Consider the following 19,984-nt stretch of genomic DNA (forward strand, 5'->3'; position numbering starts at 1 on the left):
TGAACCACTCATGTTACATGGTTACAACATTACAATAAAGACATTAATATTTTGAATCTAATACTTTAAAGTCAAACATAGATCACAGAAATTATCAGCTTTAATCAAATGACACAAATGTTGAATTTGTTTACCATTTTATTTTCACTCTGAAACTGGAAATATAATTGAACTAAATGATACAGCAGTGCAAAACTTAGCTACAATGTTTGAAGTAAGCCATAAAAAAAATTCTACAAGACTATTTCAATAAGATGTGTAATACTTTGAGGGTCAGTCTACCACAGTTCATATATTAAGCTATATATTCTTAAATTATTCTTGAGTTCATACCAAATCAGGAGTTTTCAAACATAACTCTAGTAAAGTAATAAATATTGTTTTATGTTGACATATTTTACTCATTTCACCTATGAAAACAAAACTAAGAGTGCTTAGGACTGTAGATTTTCCCTAAAAGTCAAATTCAGAATCAAACAACTCCCATAAGTCCCCTTGTTTTACGGGTGTTAGCTTCTCCAGGATGGGTTCGATGGCAGCGAGGCACTCTGAGCTGTTGCTGTCCTGGGACCAGGAGCTCGGCAGATTCATGAAACATCCTGCAGCCATGGGAGCTCTACTTCCTCTCTTCCCTGGTATGAGGTTCCCTGAGCTGAGGTTCTGCTGGTCGGCCAGGTTGTTCTGATCACGGATCTCGTAAAGGGGTCCTGATGTTTTCTGTGACTTCTTACATGGATTTATAGGTTCGGTGTTTTCATCTAGGGCAAACTGCTTCCTACTCTGAGAGAGCACCAGCGGCCTCTTTTTGTACCTTTGGCCCTTCAGATTGAGTCTTCTCTTTCCGAAGACGCGCCTGCAGCCCTGTTTGGAAGTTTCGCCCTGATGTTTAAGGTTGCATGGCACATTTGGAAGCTGTGTGCTTTCACTTTGGCTACTCTGCAGAACGTTGTCCACTGGCTTCTCCCGCTCTGGAGATGTTTGAATGGCGCTGTCTAACACTGATTTAGGATTGGGTTTATCTGAAGGCTTAGGAACAAGAGAGTTGAGCAGCTTCAGAGCCTCCTCCAGCATTTTTTGTTCTCTTTTCTGCTCCCCTCTCAGACACTCCAGATTACTCTTTAAGCTCTTCAGTTGTGTTGCAAGATCTGATGTGGCTTCCCCATTCTAAACAAACGAACATTAATGTCATTATTGATCAAACAATGATCTGTTTCTACTGCTGTCAAAAATTAGATACCACCATAAATTGCTACCTTTTGCAGTTTTTCCTTCAGATCCATCATTACTTCCTTCTGAGAGCTTAATTTGTCTACCCAAGTCTCAAACATCTGGGAAATGTCTCTCTGAAGACTCTCCAAACTAGTTTTCACTGAGGTGATAGTGGAAAGACAGACAACGTAACTTACCCTGCAGTCGGTTCATTTTAAAATGAATACAAGAATCTACATTCTTGTAGCTTCAGCATCAACTCCTTTTATTTGATGTTTAAATCGACATCAAAGGAGTTAGATGTTTCTTATAGTCTTACAGAATGATCTTGATCAATAGTTAGCAGTGCTTTCTGAAGGCCTTAAAATGTTTTTTGGGGAAAAATAGCAAATGGACAAGTCAGGGACAAAAAATGTCAAGTTAAAAATGATCAACAAATGTTGATCATTTGTTGATCAACATCTATCCATGAATGAATAGATGGATCAATAACAAGACGAAGCAATTCTGAAAATAGAAATATTTTATTAAATTATTTTTCCATTTTTCCAGTGTATTATTATTTCAAACAAATTTCCAATTTTCTTACATATAGAAAGGCTGTTAGTGTTTTTCATCAAATAAAATTTGTTTGCTAAGTTGTCTGCAGCATATATATATATATATATATAAAGGTTTATCTTTTTAGCTTTAGGAGCTTATGTGCCTGAAGGTTTAATATCTAAATGCTTAGTGACTTGAACAAATCACAATTTCTCTAAAAATGGTAGTGCACTAAAGACAAGTAAAAAAAAGCAGAAAAGCGCCAGAGACAAACTTTGCAGAACCTTCAGAAAGCATGTGGAAATATTGATCAAGACCACCTTAAAACATTACAAAAGTCTTGCTCCTCTGAAGTAAAATGTATAGAAATAAAGGGTGACTTGGGAGTTTTACACTGTATGTACAAATTGTGATAATAGGGCAAACAGCACCACACACTGGAGAAAACAAATGTTTGCAGTTGTTTTTATCCCTAAATTTCAACAATACATTTATTTTATTCTTATTAGTGTAGTGGCATTGAGTGAGACACATGATGTATCACAGATAGGGGCCGAATCAATTGCCCCCAATGTAAGCCAGCTTAGAAAACAAAACCAAAAATGGCGCATGTTAAAAGAAAGGTCACCCGACCCTGCCTTTGCGTATCGCATTAATCCATCCCAGAAAATGCAGAATCAACTGGCAGAAAACTTACGTGATGATGCAAAACTGTCAAATTTTTCAAAGATTGTTTGGCACACAGACGTGTTTTTCTCAGTGCCAGCCACCAGTTGTTGAATCTGAAAGAAGTTGTATGTTTTGAACATCTGGAGGACAGAAGTCAGTGATGGACACTGAATGACCGACTGTCCATGTCCACTTACATTGATGAGAGTTTCTCTAATATGTTGGGATTCTTTAAAAAACTGGTCACTGTTAAAAACAAAAACACAGAGATTGTAGATGCAATATACAAACATTTTTTGGAAACCTTTTTGTAATCAAAATATCTGATTTAAGTTTATGGTTCAAGGATTCACCTGTCACTTCTCTCTTTTGCTTTTTTCCTGTCCTCTTCAAACTTGTCAAGCAAGCCTGAGGTTCTCGTTTTGTCCTTCATGTCCCCAAACAGAAGAGGTTTAGAGGTATATCTTTTTAAAATTGTTGAGTCACTTCCCTGGAAACAAAAATTTAACAACATCTCAACTATGACTATCAGTGAGAGTGTAATTAATCATAATGTGTTTCACTAAATAAACCGAGTCATTGCAATAAGTAGACTGTTTTAATAACTAATTTATGCAGGAAAGAGACTTACCTCCTGTGAACTTTGCTGGGAGTTTCTGGATGACAGACTCATTTCCTGAGACATACCCTGGGAATGTTCATGCCAAAACTGGGAGCCAAAGAAAACCTGGGAATCTGTCAGACTGGGAAATCCATTGGAGGCCCCATTTCTGCTAGTTAATTAGTCATCGTGATGTAGTGTGTTGAAGAAAAAACAATCAAACACAAATTAACTAAAAAATGTATATATTTGTAAATTAAAGCTCAATGTTAAGTGTAAATAAAATAAAAATAGCAGCTTATTTAGCGACATTGCTGGCCAAGAAACAATATTAAAGAAAATATAGCTAATTACCTGGTTCCAGCTGGTATGTTCAACATTTCCTTGATGTTCCTCAAATAACTCATTGCCTGGTTTCCTGCTTGAAAGATCAACAAGTTAGCTCAAGATTTAAAAAAAAAAAAAAAAGTTAGCTTAAACATGCTAGCTCGGTATTTCAGTCAAACAGAGAAGGATTTAGCTGAAGAATGCAACAGATTACATCTGTAAAGTTTAAAATCTAAACTGTAGGTGACACAACTACACTAAAATATAAATGAATCCACTCACAGGTCCCTTGGACTCGTTCCTGGGACTTATTTGCAAATAGCTTAAGAAAACCTTTTGGCTATTCAGCTGTTTTTAATTTCCCGCCGTTCAAGCCTTAATGCGAGGCGAGGTTGCGTTTACTGACCGTGGAAAAGAAAGCTTACGCTCATAGAAATACATAAGAAAATAACCGTTTTGGATTGCTATTTGTTTTTTTGTTCACTTAGTAATTATGCTCCTATTTATACCGTTTGGAATATTTACTCTTGTGAAAAAAAAATACGGACTTAGTTTGAATTTAGAGACAAGAGATCTTATAACATGATCATCTTGAAGTAGCTCCAGCTGGCCCTATGGTGACAGAAATTGAACAGGTGCCAAATTTTTCACATAATTACATAGATCACTTAATAAATAAAAAATACAAAACTATATATATATATATATATATATATATATATATATATATATATATATATATATATATATATATATATATATATATATATATATATATATATATATATATATATAAGCTTTCTATATAAGCTTTCTGAAAGCTTATATTTAAGCTTTCAGAAAGCTTTCAGAAAGTGAGTACAACAGAAGGAAAAATGTATAAAACTACTTCAGTAAGTAATTAAAGGGAAGCTATTCTCATTTTACTTCAAGAAGCTAAAAATGGATATTAGAAAGAATATTAATAATTTCTTGTACATGTTTTTCTGGGCCATGGTGGAGCCTTATATTATGTGCCTGTTGGGAGATTCATCAGAATCTGCTATAAATATAAAATAGATTATTTTCATTATTATTATTATTATTATTATTATTATTATTATTATTATTATTATTATTATTATTATTATTATTATTATTATTATTATTATTGACAAAATTAGCACAAATAAAACACAATATGTGCCTGCCGATCTGGTTATGTGTTTATTTTTTTTCACATAACGGCACTTTAACATTTCAGTTTAATAATAATGCTGGCTTTCACTAATTTACTGCTGTCCCAGCAATGTCAGCAATATATACTCTGATGTGAAAAGACAGACAAATTTTAATTACTTGACTTGCACCTTTGGTTATGTTGCACACTTGCCTTTATTAACAATTAACCTGTTAACAAGAGCTGCAGGGGTCTTATGTTTGTGAATATTACAAGTATTTTTTGTCTGTATTTGAGAGTTATTGTTATTTTTAGGGTTGCACAGTATTTGATAATCTTGCACTGACTATAAAGTTTTATTGTATACACGCTGCCATAACACTACCCAACAGGCAAAATAACCTGAACACACCACCTTTACCTTTCAGCATGGTCAAGGTACCATCATGCAAAGGGAGGGCCTTTCTTGAAAAAGAGGCTTAAACTGGTCAGAACTGATGGGAAAATTAAACTAACATATACGCACGTTCATTACATTTTATTCATAGTGGGGCCGAGGGAATGGTATTTAAGAGAAATAGATTATTTCAGGGGTAGATAAATGTTGCGCTCCACAAAGATAAATGGAGTCGGTGGTGCGTGGACTTTATTTTGAAAATCGCTCCCGGAAGTCAGCTTGCCAAAAAAAATTTTAAAAACGGGTATCTCGGAGTCGTAGGATTACCTGTCTGAGACAGTCACAGAGGTGGGTCCATGACAAATCCACCAGCGAACTGCAGTGACTGTGTGGCAACAGCCCCGCTGCAGACCAGACCTGCGGGTTTTTAACCCGCACAGGTGAGTTTGGTCAGGCCGAAGCCTGCAGTCGTCTGGCTGGTGAGTTTAACTTTCCTCCGTTTCAGCTCGCAGCACTCGGTTCTGCCTCTGCGATTCAAACCGATGACATGAAACTAGTCCAAGTGGATTCTGAGATGTTCTTATGTATCGCTAGTTTAGGTGTTTTCAGTGCCTTTTGGTCATTATTTCACGTTACGGCAGGTGCTAGCTAGCTCAACACCTGGTACGTCAGCCCACCGACGCTGACCTGCTGCTCCTCTGTTTACATTGTTTCTGTGCACAACAGCGCGGCTGGCAGAGATGCAGATGCAATCAGGAGAAACGCAGCGTGTGTTTACTGTAGCCTTACAACATGCGCACTTTTTATACACATTAAAGTGGCTAGTTTAAACCAGTTCGAGCAAGCATAATATTAACCATATCTGAAATTGACATCTCCTATTATTTTTAGAGTTTCTAAATGCATATAAAAGTTCCTTGATTGTAAAATTTAAGAAAATTTAGGCTAGAAAATTAAATCTGAGGACCAAGACAGGTGAATATATGTTGAAAATGAAATGCATGAATTTGTCTTTTTTTATTTAAAAAAAAATATTTGTATGAACGTTTTAACTTATTTCCAGTTATTTTGAGGGAGATCAGTTTAGTTATTATTTCATATACAGAAATAACATGCAAGATATGAAACATTAATAATAGTGTCTACATGTTTTTCTTTATTCAGTGTTATCACTACTGTCTGTGCATCTTAATAACATAAAAATAATGGTGGTCTTTGTTTGTTACTGTAAAATAAAATGTGCTCAAGGTAAACAATCCTTCCAACTTGAACTAAACAACAAATGGTCAAACTTGTTAATTTTGTTGATTCTGATGGACAGTATTTATTGTAATGACAACCAAAGATATTTACGAAAAACTTTGTTTTGATATCCGTCTCTGCATGTAGTCAGAGCTTCTCAAGCAAAACTATTTCTCAATAGTCTAAAAAAATAAAGAAACTGTAATAGAGAGAAAGAGTTGGAGGTGGAGGCAGAAGAGTAGAGTTCACACAAGGGTGATTGACAGCACTAAGAACTTCCTCCTGGATCTGATTGTTTGTTCCTAGTTAGCATTGGGAGAAGGCAGAGGAGCTCTTTTTTTATTATTATTTTCAATGCATCATCTTTCTTGTACCGTACTGTTATTACATGCTGACAGTTTCAACAAATGTATAAAGACACATATATGTTTTTTGTTTTTGTTTTTTATAAAAGTTACACTCTGCAGCTTTAACAAGACACTTCTTCTGAGTTTTAGCTTTAAAGCTAAACTACTTTGAGTCAAGGTGAGATCTGGTGCTGGATAGAAGATGTCTTTATGTGTCACCAAGACTATTTCCACAGGCGAGTTCATGAGTTAAGGTGTGTCTTGCTTTGTAACATTGATTCATGTCTAAATTAAATCTGTTTCATCAGTAAGGATTCAAGTATGGGTTTGTCCTTCCTTTTGGTCTTGGCTGCCTCTGTGATCCTGATCAGACCGGAGACGCCTGTAACGAAGGTACAGAACTGATGTTAATCTGCTGTTCAGGTTGTGCAGCTTCATTAATCCAGTTCTTTGCTCCCAGGCTCTACATCATAACTTTATGGAGTGCTGTGGAGAGAAGCAGAAAGTGAACAATTCGTGCTCAAATGACACTCACTGTGAACCAGGTAACGTGGGAGTGTTCATACTTTTCCACATTTCGTCATATCTCCACCACAATCTTCAATAAGCTTTTTTTTCATGGTTTATATCTGACCAAGTTGAAAATAATTGTGAACTGGCAGAAGAAAAATACCTTCTTTTTAAAAAAATAAAATAAAATTTGTGTGTCGTATAGTTTGTATTCAACACTTTGTGTTTGTAATTTGTTAAATCACCCTTAACTTTTGCTACAGTTGCAAGTCTTTTGGATTATGTCTCTATCAGCTTTGCACATCTAAAACTGACATTCTTTGTAGAATAGCTCAAACTCACATAGCTCAAAGTTTTGAGTCTGCAGATTCTGAGTGACATCTAGGTCTGGACTTCGACTAGGCCATTCTAACACATAAAATGGATACAAATCATACCATTGCAGCTCTGGCTGTATTTTTAGAAGCACTGTCCTGCCAGAATGTCAAACTCCACTTCTGTCTTGAGTTTCTTGCAACCTATATCAGGAATGTCAAGTTTTCTTCCAAGATTTTAGCATTTCCACTCCAGACTTCTGTTCCATGTCCTTTCAGGAAAAGAAAGCTACTGACATGTTTCCGCTTTGGGATGTTAAGTGTTACTGTTATGCCCATACGTTGTGTTGAATTTTATTTAGTGGCATCACGTTAAACAGGCCTCAGATTTTTAACAGGTAAAGAAATTCAAAACCTCTTTTGCTGTTCTTTTGTAACTACCAGAATAATATATTGAAGCTTGGTATTCAAGGGGTTTGAAGAGCTTTATTGTTACTCCTTCCTGTGCTTGTGGAGACTTTAAAATTTGATCAACATTAAAGTAAAACATTGTAGTGTTGCGTTAGTTTGAATGTTGGCTTATTATAATTTATTGTATTTTGAACTCCAGCATTTATCAAAGTTGATAAATGCTGAAATACTCACTGTTTATCTTGTGCAGGTTGCTTCTATCGTTTGCTGGAGAACAGCAACGTGATCTGCATATTCTGTGACTCTGCAGCTGTGGATTTGGAGAATGTAACCGTTTGCACATACAGTAAGAGCTTTTGAAATCTAATTGTTCAGAGTGAGTCTTAAAATATATATATATATATATGTAATTTGACTTTTGTTCTTCTAGACTACACATTGGAGCGTAAAAACCACACAACAGTAACAACTGTCATTCCTAAAATTGGTAAGAAAGGTTGACTAAAACCCGTCTCCCAGGTTCTGAGTTCTGGCAGAGTTGTGAGTGGGGGTTGTTTCCTGTTTTTGTGCAGGAGGCCCTGGCGTCGCGGCCTCCGTTCTTCTGGGAACTCTGTTGATCAGCATGTTCCTCATTCTCACTGTTGCCTCCTTTTTCTACCTCAAACGCTCCAACCGGCTGCCTGGTTTCTTCTACCGGCGAAACAAAGGTGAGTACAAGTCTCCTCAGAGGAAAGACTCTTATGAATTGGCTCTTAGTATTTTTTGTCTTTTGTTTACTTTTGTTTATATTTACAGCCTTTATATTTCAACCAAGTGAGACGGTAAATCTTTTTCTTTTCTTCTTCCAAACATTTTATTTTAACATTAGAAATTATAAAGAAGCTCATGGCTTTTTTGTTTTTATCCCTTACAGGCAGTTATGATCCCTTCAGGTAAGATGACTGTGTCTGTAAAATACCTGTTTTAAGATCTTGCTCAACAGGTTTTAATGTTGTGTACTCATTAAGCAATGCCTGAAATATTTGGCTCCAGATGTTTTGGAGCTGTTCAAATGTTTTCTTTTAATTACGGTTGTGTCAATTCATGCACGACTGTTTTCAGAAAGAGTCATGCAGGAATCTTCCAGATTACGTTGCTTTAACTCATGTGAGGGTTCAATCATTAAAATAATGAGATTATTCATACAGAGCCTCGCAAAGGCTTTTGTACACCTTGAAAGTTTTCACATTACACTTGCAGCTTTGCAGTGTGTTGTCTGTAATAGGTCAACAAAAATACACTTCACTTTGGATGGCTGTCTTTCAGAAAATATTTAGCTCCCTCCATCTTTTTATCAGCTCTGACTAGTTTCTAGTGGGGAAAAAAAGCTTCCCATCTAGGGCTGCAGAATTTAACACACATATTCTCATCATCACAGCATCAGTGTGTGCAATAAATAATATAAATGAGACTTTGGTCTGCAGTAGTTGTCAGGAGCTTACAGGTAATATTTATGTTGGAATAGTCACCTGTTAATTGAGTCTCATTAAACGCCAACACCAAAACCCAAGATACTGAAGGTCACGAATGGAGGAGAGAAGAAAAGTTGGACCAATCGCAGCTGATATCATCGTCCCAAATTTACCAACATCTCAACTTGCTTTATTATTATTGTTTTAAATAAGGCTCGGCTCATATCATCATCCTAGAAATATCCACGTGTCACGATTGGGACGGTGTATTAGCAGTGATGTACATTTACTTTTTGCTGGACATTTTAAATGTTGCCCAAAGTTATAATTTAGTTTCATCTGACCACAGCACCATCTTCCACCTGTTTGCTTTGTCCTTAATGGTTTGTGGCAAAGTTTATGCAGGAGTTCATATGACCTTTAGGATTTATTCCTGCCACTGTTTCTTAAGACCAGATTATGTGGAGCACAAGATTTGGTTGTTCTGTTAACAGATTGTCTCATCTGACTCTAGCCTTAAGAGTCCAGAGGTCTGTTGTGTTCATGATGTTAATCCTTCACCAATCCTCCAAAGCCTTGCAAAACTTTAATTTAACAAATTATTTTTATGATGGACTATTTCATGAAATCCAAATAAAACATATCGACTTCAGCGCTGTCTGTGACAAAATGTGGACAAATTCAAGAAATATGAATACATTTTACAGAGAGATTTGAGTTCATCACACACAAGAAACAGAATGCCTTTAAATTAAATATGAGCTCTTCAATGACATTTTTTTAAAGGCTCTAGTTTGATAGTTAATTGACAGGAAAGTGGGTAACGATAGAAGGGGAGGATCTGGCACAAAGGTCGCCAGGCTGGGAATTGAACCTACGACATCCGTGTCGAGGACTAGGGCCTTTATTTGTGGGTTGTGCTTAACCCCTGCGCCACCACAACACAACCCCACTTCAGTAATATTCTAAAAGTCTTGCAACTTTACATTGTCATGACTCCAATATGTTCACTCCGAGCGATTAGATGTTACCTCCTCAGCCTTTCCTCAGGACATTGCAAATACAAATCTGTTTAGTTATGTTCAAGCTGAGCGACAACTTTAAATGCTTCCATTCAAAACTCCTAAGGTTGGCAGAAAGTCTTCTGATTTCCGAGCACATTTAATTAAACACATTGTTTTCCTTCTGCAGGGAGGAAGCAAAGATATGTGAGGAGGGAGCGGCCCTCAACGCGAAACATCACCACCATCCCCACCTCAGCTACCACTCAGGTGCATAATTTGTAGGAGGAGTGATGGGTTTGGTGCAGGTAGGGAGGAAAGCTCAGGAAGGATCCGAAGAAAGACCAGCTGACTCTAGGAATGTTGGCCAAATATAACTGCTGTTGCTGCTCCTGCCTTCGTATCACTAAGGCTGACACTGTTTGTGTTTTTAACAATAACCTGTCACACTGACACTGAATTTACTGGAAATCCACTTATTTTTTTATTTTTTACCTTTTTCTTTCAGTGAAAATCTTTAGAATAACTTCAGTTTTTAGTTGACACACTGTTTCCCCAATTTTATTGGTTTATCCCAGATCACTATGATAAATTAAGTGCCAAGAATAGAGAGGGGCATTATAGACCCTTTTTCAGAGTCAGCTAGTTGTGTTTGAAATGCTTGAAATAGTTGAAAATTAGCTGCTTAAACCAGAGAAAAAGCCTTTCTGTGTTTGCAACACATGTTTAAATATAAGCTGATTTTAATCTGCTGCTTCTGAATATGAGCTCAGCAGCTCCATCAAAATAACTTGGCATATAATAGTTACATTTTTCCTCTAAAAGGGTTCGGCAGCTGTGACTTTTGTGGAGCAAACAGACTGTCTAACATTCAATTTGTTTTTCTACTGACCCTGCTTGTTTTTGCTTTCATTCTTGCTTTGTGCACTGACTTTTCCTGCTTGTATTAAACCGATATTGGTTTTCTGGTGGGCCAGAATTCATCAAGGAGAATTCCCAGAGGCACTGTATGGATCAATATTTCTATCTTCTAATTTTGTAATTTGCATTGTTGACACTGTATTTATTTTTGTAACCTACTGAGATGTATCATGTCTTCTGGTTGTCATGAACTGCAACCCACTGGCTTTCATAATCATAATATTTATAAGGATATTTATTAAAGAAATCATTGTATCAAATCAAAAAACTGAATTTGTTCCGCAAAGTGTGGTTTCGACCCAAACTTATATTTTTAAAACGTAACCTTTGCGAGTCTATGTGCACTTTAAGGTACCAAGCTCATAATGAAAATGTCCTTTTTAACAGAAAAACTCCAAGTATCTTACTAAGTATAGCTGTTTTTTTTTGTTGTTGTTGTTTTTTTCTCCAGGAACCAGCACTATGTTTTCCACCATGAATTCTATTTGCCTAATATTTAATTTGCCAAATATCAGAAGGAAATGGTGTGATTATATTACTGTAATAATTGTGCCATTTTCAGTTTTAAACACAGCTGAGGAGCTTTTGATGATATCTGTGATGATTTTCATTTTTGGATCGTATCCAGTGGCCTTTACTGTATCTCTAATTCTCATCCAAGTCTCTGTTCTGTTTTATTTTGACAACCCTGGGACAGTTGTGTGTTTTACTACTTCAAGTCACTCAATTGCAGTCATCATTCCTTAGCTATTCATCCTGTTTGCTACTTATGGTATTTGTTGTACAGTTAAACAAAAGCTTGATATGTGCATTTATTATTTTTTTACAAATGGAGTGTTTTTGTAATGTACTGTTTTTTGTTTTAGTGCCATGATAAAAGTTCAGAAGATGTATAATTTGCAAAAATAAAGCACCTTTCTCTAATCAAAAGGCTGTATTTTATTTTTTAGAGTTAAATCTGCAGGTTCCCTGATGTACATGCAAATAAAATAAGTTAATTATTAATGTTTGTATCCACTTGGAAATTGTTACAGTTGTGAGTCTAACTTAGTTCTTCTGGAGGTGTAAAACGACCTGATAAATGCATAGTGTTGGGATTTCATTGCTCTTTTCATTAACTGGAAACCTGAGCAAAGTTACATTGCACAACTTGTCCAGTTGCAACCCAAAATCATCAATGTAATTATGTGACCTTCAGTCTCTAGTAGTTTTTTTGGACCAAACTATTAAGCAGAAAAACAAGCCTCATATGAATACATATTCTAAGACAGTTATTGTTTGCCACCAGCAAAAATGTGTACCTTCTTAAAAATCCCACTCAAAAAAAGAAGACATTCACTTCCTTTTTAGAGACGCAACATCATTGTTAAATTGTGGTATTGTCATTATTAGTAAGTAATTACTATTATCAATTATTAGAAGAAGTAAAATGCCACACCTCTGGTGAGCATGGAGAGCTACACGTGACAAGGACATGTTACTCTATTTATACCAGCGTAGTGGAGGGCAACGGTGGGACATGTGCAAGGACAGATGGACATCATAGTTGAAATGTCCAGCAGGAAAACACTGAGAGCTCTTTCACACGGGATGACTTGTCTGTCTGCAGCAGGTAGGACCTTCAATGAGTTTATAAAGAACGTTGCATGTTTGATGATTAATGTAAAACAGCGTGACCTTGCTGTGAGAGCTGAATAGGTTTGTTTATATGGATCTTAAGCGTTTTTGTCCCACAGATTAAGCTCCCCGAGTTGTTAAAAGTGAAGAACATAACATTTAAGATTGAAATCGCAGATTTTCTTTCTTTTTCTTTTTTAAATAAATATGTGTAGTATCTGTGTAATTTCTTTAGCCCACATCTTGTTTGTTAAGCTGATCTGTTGGACCCCTGCTTTCTTTGCCCCCCACCCCTTAACAGATCATATAACTTGTTTTCTAAGAGTGGATCTGTGGGGGTATTTTGGGGTTTGACATGTGACTGCATTGCTTTTGAGTTGGTTTGTTGCTTTCCTATTAACAGTAAAACAGGTCATGCTTGCTAGTTTCCAACTTGGCAGGTGATAACAACCAAATGCTCCTGTTCTAAATTTAGGTCCATTGTATCAAGCAAACAGCTCAGTCAGAGATCCTACCCTGTCTGTGTAAAATTTAATACAGGGAAATTTCAGGTTTAGATAATTATGGAGAAAGAAAACACTTTCATGTCAACTCTTTATTATTTATCCAAATGTTTTCAGTAGCCTCGTGAAAAAAAGCCCTGAGTTTTGCTGCACTTCATTATATTACAAACAAACTTATTGTGTTATTAGGATTTATTGTAATAGATCAACACAGGAGTTCATAGATGTGAGGGAGAAGGAAGATGGTACACTGCTTTCAATAAAAATGTGAGAGGTGTGATGTACATTTGCGTTCAACCACATTTTCTCGGACGCCCCTAAAAAATTCAGTGAAACAATTTGCCTTCAAAGGTCTCTTAGTTAGCAAATAGACTAACTATTTACTGCTGTGTGTAATTTAATTCCTGCTTGAATTCAGATGAAATACTTTCTTTCCACTTCACAACTTTGCACTGCTTTGTGTTGGCCGATCACATGAAATACCATTAAATTGCAACAAAGCTCGTAGTTGTAAGGTGACAAAATGTGAAAATGTTTGAACACTTTTGCAAGGCACTACATTTTTGCAAGGCACTACATTGCCCGTCCATGTGGCTTTAAAGACTGTTTAAAAACCTTCACCACTTTTGAAATGTATGTCTTTAATTATTGATAAACATTTCTGTTTGAAAAGGGCTGAAAACTCTTGGAAATCTGAACCCAGTTGATTTCCACTCAGACTGAAACTACGTTTTCTCATCCTCTTTGTTTTTCAGAGTAATGCAAGGCCTCAAGCATGGATGATTTGGATCACAGTATTTACATTGCAGAGAATGACTGGAGTAGCTTCTACGACGAGAGCGAGGAATGTAATCTGCTGCAGGCCTCGCTTGCCTACCCCGATGATTCCAGCCCCAGCGACTCGGAGGAATCAGGAAGCCTCAAAACAGGCAAACAGGAGACAAACGGGAGTGCAGATAGCAACACCGCCGAGGAGAGTTGCACAGGTGGCATACAACTACTAGAGCAGCTCTTTCAAAGTGATGCAACATGTATGAAACAGGGGGAAATAGGTGTCAACTGTCCAGAAAGAAACACAATCTCCACAAAGTCTGCACACAAAGATGTCGCACAAGAAATTCTGGTCAAGACGAGTGACAGCCACGCTAACACGCCGCAAACAAATCCACTGAGCAATTACAATTCAGAAGGGAGAGGAATGTTGTCAAGAGATGGAGTCGCACAAATGACAAGTGACCTCAAATCCAGCAAGAAACCTGACCTACTTTCCAGCAAACAAGCGGCGCCGAGTGTGAGCGAGCCAGACGCCACAGGCAGAGCGGAGAAGGAGCGCTGGTTTGTGACTGTGAATGACAGTGTGGCAGGGCGGCGAGGGCGTTCTACCTCTGTCAAAAAAAAACTCAAACAAAACAAACCTGGTGAGGGAGAAAATGCTCAAAGTTCTGATATCAAACGAGAGCGTGAACAATCAGGAGGTATTCAGTTGAAGCAAAATAAAGAACCTGGAGATTTACAAGGAGAACTGCTTATTTCTGAGTCTGCTGCAGCGATGAACAGAGACAAATGGGAGCCAGGGGGCTCAGCGCACACATCCTTTGACAGCTTTTCTCCTTCACCGACAGCGTTGGAGTGCTTGCAGAGTTCAGAGCTTCAATATGGTGCTGAATTTTCCTCCACTGGCAGCTGGGATTCTGACAGCTATTTGTCAGCTGTTGAATCGGTGGAGGAAGCTCAGCATCCTCTTGAAGAGCATCTCATTAAACACCTTCCTCTGGAATGCCCATTATCCCCAACATGTGACAACCAAAACGTCAGCTTGACTCTCTCCAGTGATGCAACAGCAGCAAATTATGATGGTTATGCCACTCTGGAGCACCTTTTCACTCCTCCATCTCCAGAAATACCAGCTGAAAACTTAATTTATGGAAATGTCGCATGTTCTGAAACCCACCCACCACCTTCACCATCTGGTGGCTCCCAGAAGGATCCAGATTCAACTCAGTCACGTTGCTCTGCAGCAGACAGCCCAGAAACATTTGCCAAAGCTGCAGGGCAGACTCAGCCAGTGTATGCAATCTCTGCGTTCTGGGATGAAGTAGAAAAACTGACTATAAACGATATTTTGCAGATCAGAATGGGGAGACGCTGTCAATTAACAGAAGAAACAGCAGGCGGCCTTCCTGCAGACCCCAGCCAAGTTGATCCTCTTGATAACTCAATGATGGATACATCTGACGCCGCAGACTCCGACTACTTCACACAGCCAGATGAATCCAAGCGCGATTGGTCAGTCTGTGAGTTTTCAACCTCAGATTTTGAGGAAGAGTCCTGGCAGTTTGCTAATTTAAGTAAAAACTCTAGCCCTGACCTTCAAAACAAATTTCAACAAAATGACTTTTGTCTTTTGTTAGACACTGATTATGAACAAAGAGAAACCCCTGTTGCTCTAGACCAAAGTCTTGACTGTCAAGACTTCCAAAATATGACCTCCTGCCCAAGAAGGCTGACAAAAAGCAGAAGTATGTACAACGTACAGGCTCTCGCCACAGAGGACGTAGCTCCACTACCTTCTCTTAGTATTGACCAGAACAATTTGCCTCTTAGTGCTGCTCAACCTCTGGGGGCATTTTTATCCCACACAGACTTACAGGATTATAGAATATCCTTCCCGGAAATCTTTGAGTATTTTTTCACAGAATATGACGACAGCACACCATCACACTTTCTCTCTGTTCGTGATCCTGAAGAGATATTCGTATCTCGTGTCTTTCACTCTCCTCTCTGTACATTCAGAGAAGATCCATGGACCTCTCCTTTTCAGTGTAGCACAGAGACACCCATCCCAATCTTCTCTTGCTCTCGTCCTGCTGTCCAAGACCTCACATTCCCAAATTTGCATGTTTTCCTGAGCACAGACTGTGAGCAAGTGGACAAAGTGTCTCCAATGAGACTCATGTCTCATTCGTTTTTTCACGCCAGTCCGCACAGATCCTCAGGAGCTGCAGGTGCGGGTGGATCCGACAGTTGGAAAAGTTTTCTGTCTTTGAGGAAAATTCGCTTTCCAGACAAAGGCAGCATCTGCTGCAGCGAGTCAGGCGCCTGGATTTTTCCTGTTGACACTAAAGAGATCCGGACGGGGAGTCAGAATCAGGCAGTAACATCATTCAGTGGGAGGAGAGCTTGTCTGGATTTTTCTCAGGAGTTCAGAGGGCTGGAAGAGCAAAGCTGGATTTCGGAAACTATATGGACATCAAGTAAGTCCCAGCATGCAACGCTGTCATTAAAAGCACGTTATGTCAGTTGCTTTGAATTTTTTTTTTTTTTTTTTGTAAGAAGCATCATTTCCATAAATACCAGGATTTCCATGAACTCACATATAAAAGAAATTTAATTCCATAACATTTTCAGTTTCCTGAAATGTTTCAAAACACACACACACACACAAAACAACTGATTCAATCTATGACTGAATTAGATCAGTTAAATCCAGTCATATTTAAAGATTATAAAATGGCACAGACACATTAAGTGCTTGCAAAAAGTTAGGGAATTTTGACCTTTGGGTGAAAATTGTGGATGTAGTGAACTGTTCATGCTGAAGTGATAATACACTGCAAAACTTTAGGATTAGAGTGAAAGTGTGCCAGTTTTTTCTTTTATTTCAAACATTTTCATGGGGAAAAAACCCCATGAAAGCCCAACATTTTTAATGGTCTGGCGTAACTCTGGTGCTTCGTTTCCCTTATGTGCATCTGGAGTTCAGTGCCATTGAACATCCGGTTCACTATTAATCTGTCATCAGCATGGGATGTGGCCAAAGGATTTCCACTGCTACGACTTTTCCAGTCTCTCTGTTGCAACCTGCTAACACTCTGACAGTCATTATGAAATATTTCACAATGAACAAATAGCAATGTTTCTGCAATGAAATTGACAAACGAGACGAAAACAAAACAACACAGCAGGTCAATCTGTTCAAATCACCGACACATAAATAAACTCTTGAGAAAATTTTAAAGCTTATTCTGAAATTTCACCAAGACCAGTTCGGTTGGCCTTGGTGAACTGGAGGCAGAATTATACCTCATAATGCCCAGTTTGGAAAAATAAACAGGAAGTCCTTAGAATTAGAAACTTCAAGTGGAAATTTGAAGGTTCACGTCCACCCTGATCTCAAAGTCTAATTTGGCTGCTACCACATAAATTACAGTAATATAGACGTTATTTTAATTTAAATATTTCCAAATGAGTACACAAGCTGTTAGTTAACATATTTCTGTGGTGTCTGAATGTGAACGAGAAATACATCGTAATTAGCTTTCTTTGCCAATTTTGAGCCTGGCTTCGGAGCATGCTAATAGTTTTCCAGATTGCAACCGGAACCATGTGAACTTGGAGGTATTGTTGTTCCTGTACCCAATTTCTCACATCAGAGACTAAAAAAAGAACATAACATGGAGTTTTGGAATTATTTAACAAGTGTTAAACAATTAATTTATTAAAGGTTTGAAGATTTATTCAACCTTGTTATTTCACCTTTGTAGTTTGTTTTTTTTAAATCTTGAACTTGTTTGCTTTTAAGTTAATTTGTCCAGAATAAACATCACATTATGAGGAAAAGGTTTTGAAATGGTTGATCATACACTTTTGCATTGCTAACACCTGGCTTGGTTAACAGGGTTTTGCACACTTTTGAGAGTCACAGTATACAATACAATAACACATCAATTCCATAATGTCACATTTAACGAGAATAAAGTAATTTTCAAATCTCCAATTGATTGGTTTGCATTTCACACATGACGAATCTCTCTTTAAAAGTCTATTTTGTTCCTCTGACAGGGAGAGAAGGCCTCTTCTCCAGAGTGAAGCAGTCAGACATGTGTTTAGTCTGCATTGCTTTTGCCTCTTGGGTGCTGAGATCTTCTGATACAGAGGCTGCAGACGCCTGGAAAGCAGGTATGAACCATCTGCTTTGTCATTCTAACAACGGACAACTAAATGCTATTAAAGAATAACATTTAGCTGAGATAAAATCATTTTCTAATACAATAGTATCTACCTATTTGTTACATTTTTCTTGATTTTACTGTTTAATGGCTGCACTGTTATTCTGAGGCACATTGACACAACCTGCAGAACTAAAACACAGTCATACCCAACAAGCCACTTTTGCAGCTGAAAAACAATCTAAAGCAAACACTGAAATTTTCAAGGTATTCAGGCTGCAAAAATTTTAATTAGAAGATAAACGCAGGGATGGATGTCAAACTAAATTAACACTTTTATACTATTGTTCAGCTCTTCTAGCGAACGTGAGTGCACTGTCTGCAATTCAGTACCTGCGGCAGTACACGAAGATGAAGAACCCTCCCAGAGACGACCTCTGACGGGAACACAAACAAGAAGAAACTGTAAACATTCTCACTTGGGTCCATGTCGATTAAAAACACAGAAAACATTCGCAGTCAGCTGCACAGTAGCTGGAGGTTGGTGGTGTAGAAAGGAGGAGTCTGTGTCGTTCTTTGTACCCCCCCATAATGCTAAACAAACGAGCCAAATAATCAGTTTTAACTACAAGCAGGATTCAGTAAATAATCTGAATTAGTATTTAATGACTGACCAGTGCCGGCAATACATCTCTGCTCAAAATAACATAAATGTGTTTAAAAAACAGTCTGCAAAGCTCCAAAATCTATTCCAAGTCAAAACATGAAGGAAATATTCTATGTGTTGTTGAAATAATTATATTTTTAACAGAGACATAATCAAAGTTTGAGCTTTTATCTGAATCACTAAACTAATATTTCCCTTTATAAACAGTTTCTGAGAGCTGCTTCACATCTGCATTGACCAACTTTTGTCACCTGTGAGCATCTTGCTATTGCTCTGTATTTCTTGGTATTAACACAGGAAATACACATCTGATGTCACCCCACACATTTTCCACGGGACTAAAGGCCTGATTGCTTCATAAAACTGATCTTGTGGGTCTGAAACCACAATGCTGCTTGCTTGCTGATGTGTTTGGGATCACTGTCTTGTTGAACACCCTTGAGTATTTGTTCTTTGACAAAAGGCAATACTTCTTCATAATCTCTAATGAATTCAAACTAATCCACAATCCTTTGTATGCAACAAATAGGCCCAAAACCATAGCATCAGAAATATAATTTTACAATATTTGCAACAACACTTTCCATATTATATTTAACATGGCCAGAGCTGTCACCTTATTTTCTTTAAACATATTATTGGTCGTTAGTACATACAGTTGTAACGGTTTTGTTGCTGGATGTGTAATAAAAATCAGTTCAATTGTTGTCTCAATACCTTCTTGTTAAAAAAAAAGATTTTCCACATGTACCTGACCTCTGTGACTATTACCGCAATAAAATGTCACTCAACCAAATGACTGGGCCCTGAGGAGCTGGTTTACTGATGATGAGGAAATCCAACTATTTGATTCAGGTGTGTTGAAGCAAGAATGCATGTAAAGGATGCAGGACGGTAGCCTGGGACACAACTGTTGTACAATAATTTGTGATCTGATGAATCACAAATGATCAGATCACAAATTGTGAAAAACTATTTTTGTTCCACACAAAAAAAAAAGTTTTTGTGAACTTTTAGTCCACAAAAAATAATATTGTCCATCACCGTCTCACTGTGTTTGCAGTAAAACATGGCGGTGGCGGCATCATGGTGTGGGGTTATTTTTCTTCAGGAGAAACGAGGGATTTGTTGGGGTGGATGAAATGA

The 19,984-nt window shown here is 37.6% G+C and overlaps 3 protein-coding genes across 9 annotated transcripts; 2 read left to right on the top strand and 1 right to left on the bottom strand.

Annotated features, from left to right (window-relative positions):
• Positions 1 to 162: 162 nt before the first annotated feature.
• On the bottom strand, positions 163 to 5,307 carry LOC129354050 (interactor of HORMAD1 protein 1). 2 transcript variants are annotated; one of them, XM_055023539.1, is made up of 8 exons: positions 5,233 to 5,307; positions 3,377 to 3,440; positions 3,053 to 3,194; positions 2,775 to 2,911; positions 2,619 to 2,667; positions 2,450 to 2,534; positions 1,254 to 1,369; positions 163 to 1,164 (listed from the first exon to the last, which is right to left on the bottom strand). In XM_055023539.1, exons 2-8 carry the CDS (start codon positions 3,427 to 3,429, stop codon positions 454 to 456), a joined length of 1,293 nt encoding a protein of 430 aa, XP_054879514.1. In that variant the 5' UTR covers positions 3,430 to 3,440; positions 5,233 to 5,307; the 3' UTR covers positions 163 to 453. The 2 variants fall into 2 exon arrangements, with proteins under 2 accessions (XP_054879514.1, XP_054879506.1); XM_055023531.1 differs by lacking the exon at positions 5,233 to 5,307 and adding an exon at positions 3,632 to 3,714.
• cunh1orf159 (chromosome unknown C1orf159 homolog) lies at positions 5,193 to 12,026 on the top strand. 6 transcript variants are annotated; one of them, XM_055023552.1, is made up of 10 exons: positions 5,193 to 5,345; positions 6,602 to 6,730; positions 6,803 to 6,887; positions 6,955 to 7,039; positions 7,980 to 8,075; positions 8,160 to 8,216; positions 8,302 to 8,436; positions 8,525 to 8,550; positions 8,643 to 8,661; positions 10,372 to 12,026. In XM_055023552.1, the coding sequence occupies exons 2-10, from the start codon at positions 6,705 to 6,707 to the stop codon at positions 10,464 to 10,466; spliced, it is 624 nt and encodes a 207-aa protein (XP_054879527.1). In that variant the 5' UTR covers positions 5,193 to 5,345; positions 6,602 to 6,704; the 3' UTR covers positions 10,467 to 12,026. The 6 variants fall into 6 exon arrangements, with proteins under 6 accessions (XP_054879527.1, XP_054879542.1, XP_054879536.1 ...); XM_055023567.1 differs by lacking the exon at positions 6,602 to 6,730 and having other exon boundaries at positions 5,193 to 5,384; XM_055023561.1 differs by lacking the exon at positions 6,602 to 6,730 and having other exon boundaries at positions 5,193 to 5,384; positions 6,807 to 6,887.
• Positions 12,027 to 12,616: 590 nt separating this feature from the next.
• Positions 12,617 to 19,634, top strand: LOC129353948 (PPARGC1 and ESRR induced regulator, muscle 1). The gene is made up of 4 exons (XM_055023401.1): positions 12,617 to 12,714; positions 13,978 to 16,476; positions 18,065 to 18,181; positions 18,524 to 19,634. Exons 2-4 carry the CDS (start codon positions 13,998 to 14,000, stop codon positions 18,610 to 18,612), a joined length of 2,685 nt encoding a protein of 894 aa, XP_054879376.1. The 5' UTR covers positions 12,617 to 12,714; positions 13,978 to 13,997; the 3' UTR covers positions 18,613 to 19,634.
• The last annotated feature ends 350 nt before the right edge of the window (positions 19,635 to 19,984 follow it).

The sequence above is a fragment of the Poeciliopsis prolifica genome, unplaced genomic scaffold (assembly GCF_027474105.1).
Source record: "Poeciliopsis prolifica strain line A6 unplaced genomic scaffold, Auburn_PproV2 SCAFFOLD003, whole genome shotgun sequence".
In the NCBI taxonomy this organism is placed as follows: domain Eukaryota; kingdom Metazoa; phylum Chordata; class Actinopteri; order Cyprinodontiformes; family Poeciliidae; genus Poeciliopsis; species Poeciliopsis prolifica.

Coding starts and splice junctions, on each gene's coding strand:
- LOC129353948 (XM_055023401.1), top strand. CDS start 13,998: ATGGATGATTTGGATCACAGTATTTACATTGCAGAGAATGACTGGAGT. Junction 16,477..18,064: donor GGAAACTATATGGACATCAA/GTAAGTCCCAGC, acceptor TTCCTCTGACAG/GGAGAGAAGGCCTCTTCTCC. Junction 18,182..18,523: donor TGCAGACGCCTGGAAAGCAG/GTATGAACCATC, acceptor ACTATTGTTCAG/CTCTTCTAGCGAACGTGAGT.
- cunh1orf159 (XM_055023552.1), top strand. CDS start 6,705: ATGTGTCACCAAGACTATTTCCACAG. Junction 6,731..6,802: donor CACCAAGACTATTTCCACAG/GCGAGTTCATGA, acceptor CTGTTTCATCAG/TAAGGATTCAAGTATGGGTT. Junction 6,888..6,954: donor CGGAGACGCCTGTAACGAAG/GTACAGAACTGA, acceptor CTTTGCTCCCAG/GCTCTACATCATAACTTTAT.
- LOC129354050 (XM_055023539.1), bottom strand. CDS start 3,429: ATGAGTTATTTGAGGAACATCAAGGAAATGTTGAACATACCAGCTGGA. Junction 2,668..2,774: donor GCAAAAGAGAGAAGTGACAG/GTGAATCCTTGA, acceptor TGTTTTTAACAG/TGACCAGTTTTTTAAAGAAT. Junction 2,535..2,618: donor TTAGAGAAACTCTCATCAAT/GTAAGTGGACAT, acceptor AACTTCTTTCAG/ATTCAACAACTGGTGGCTGG.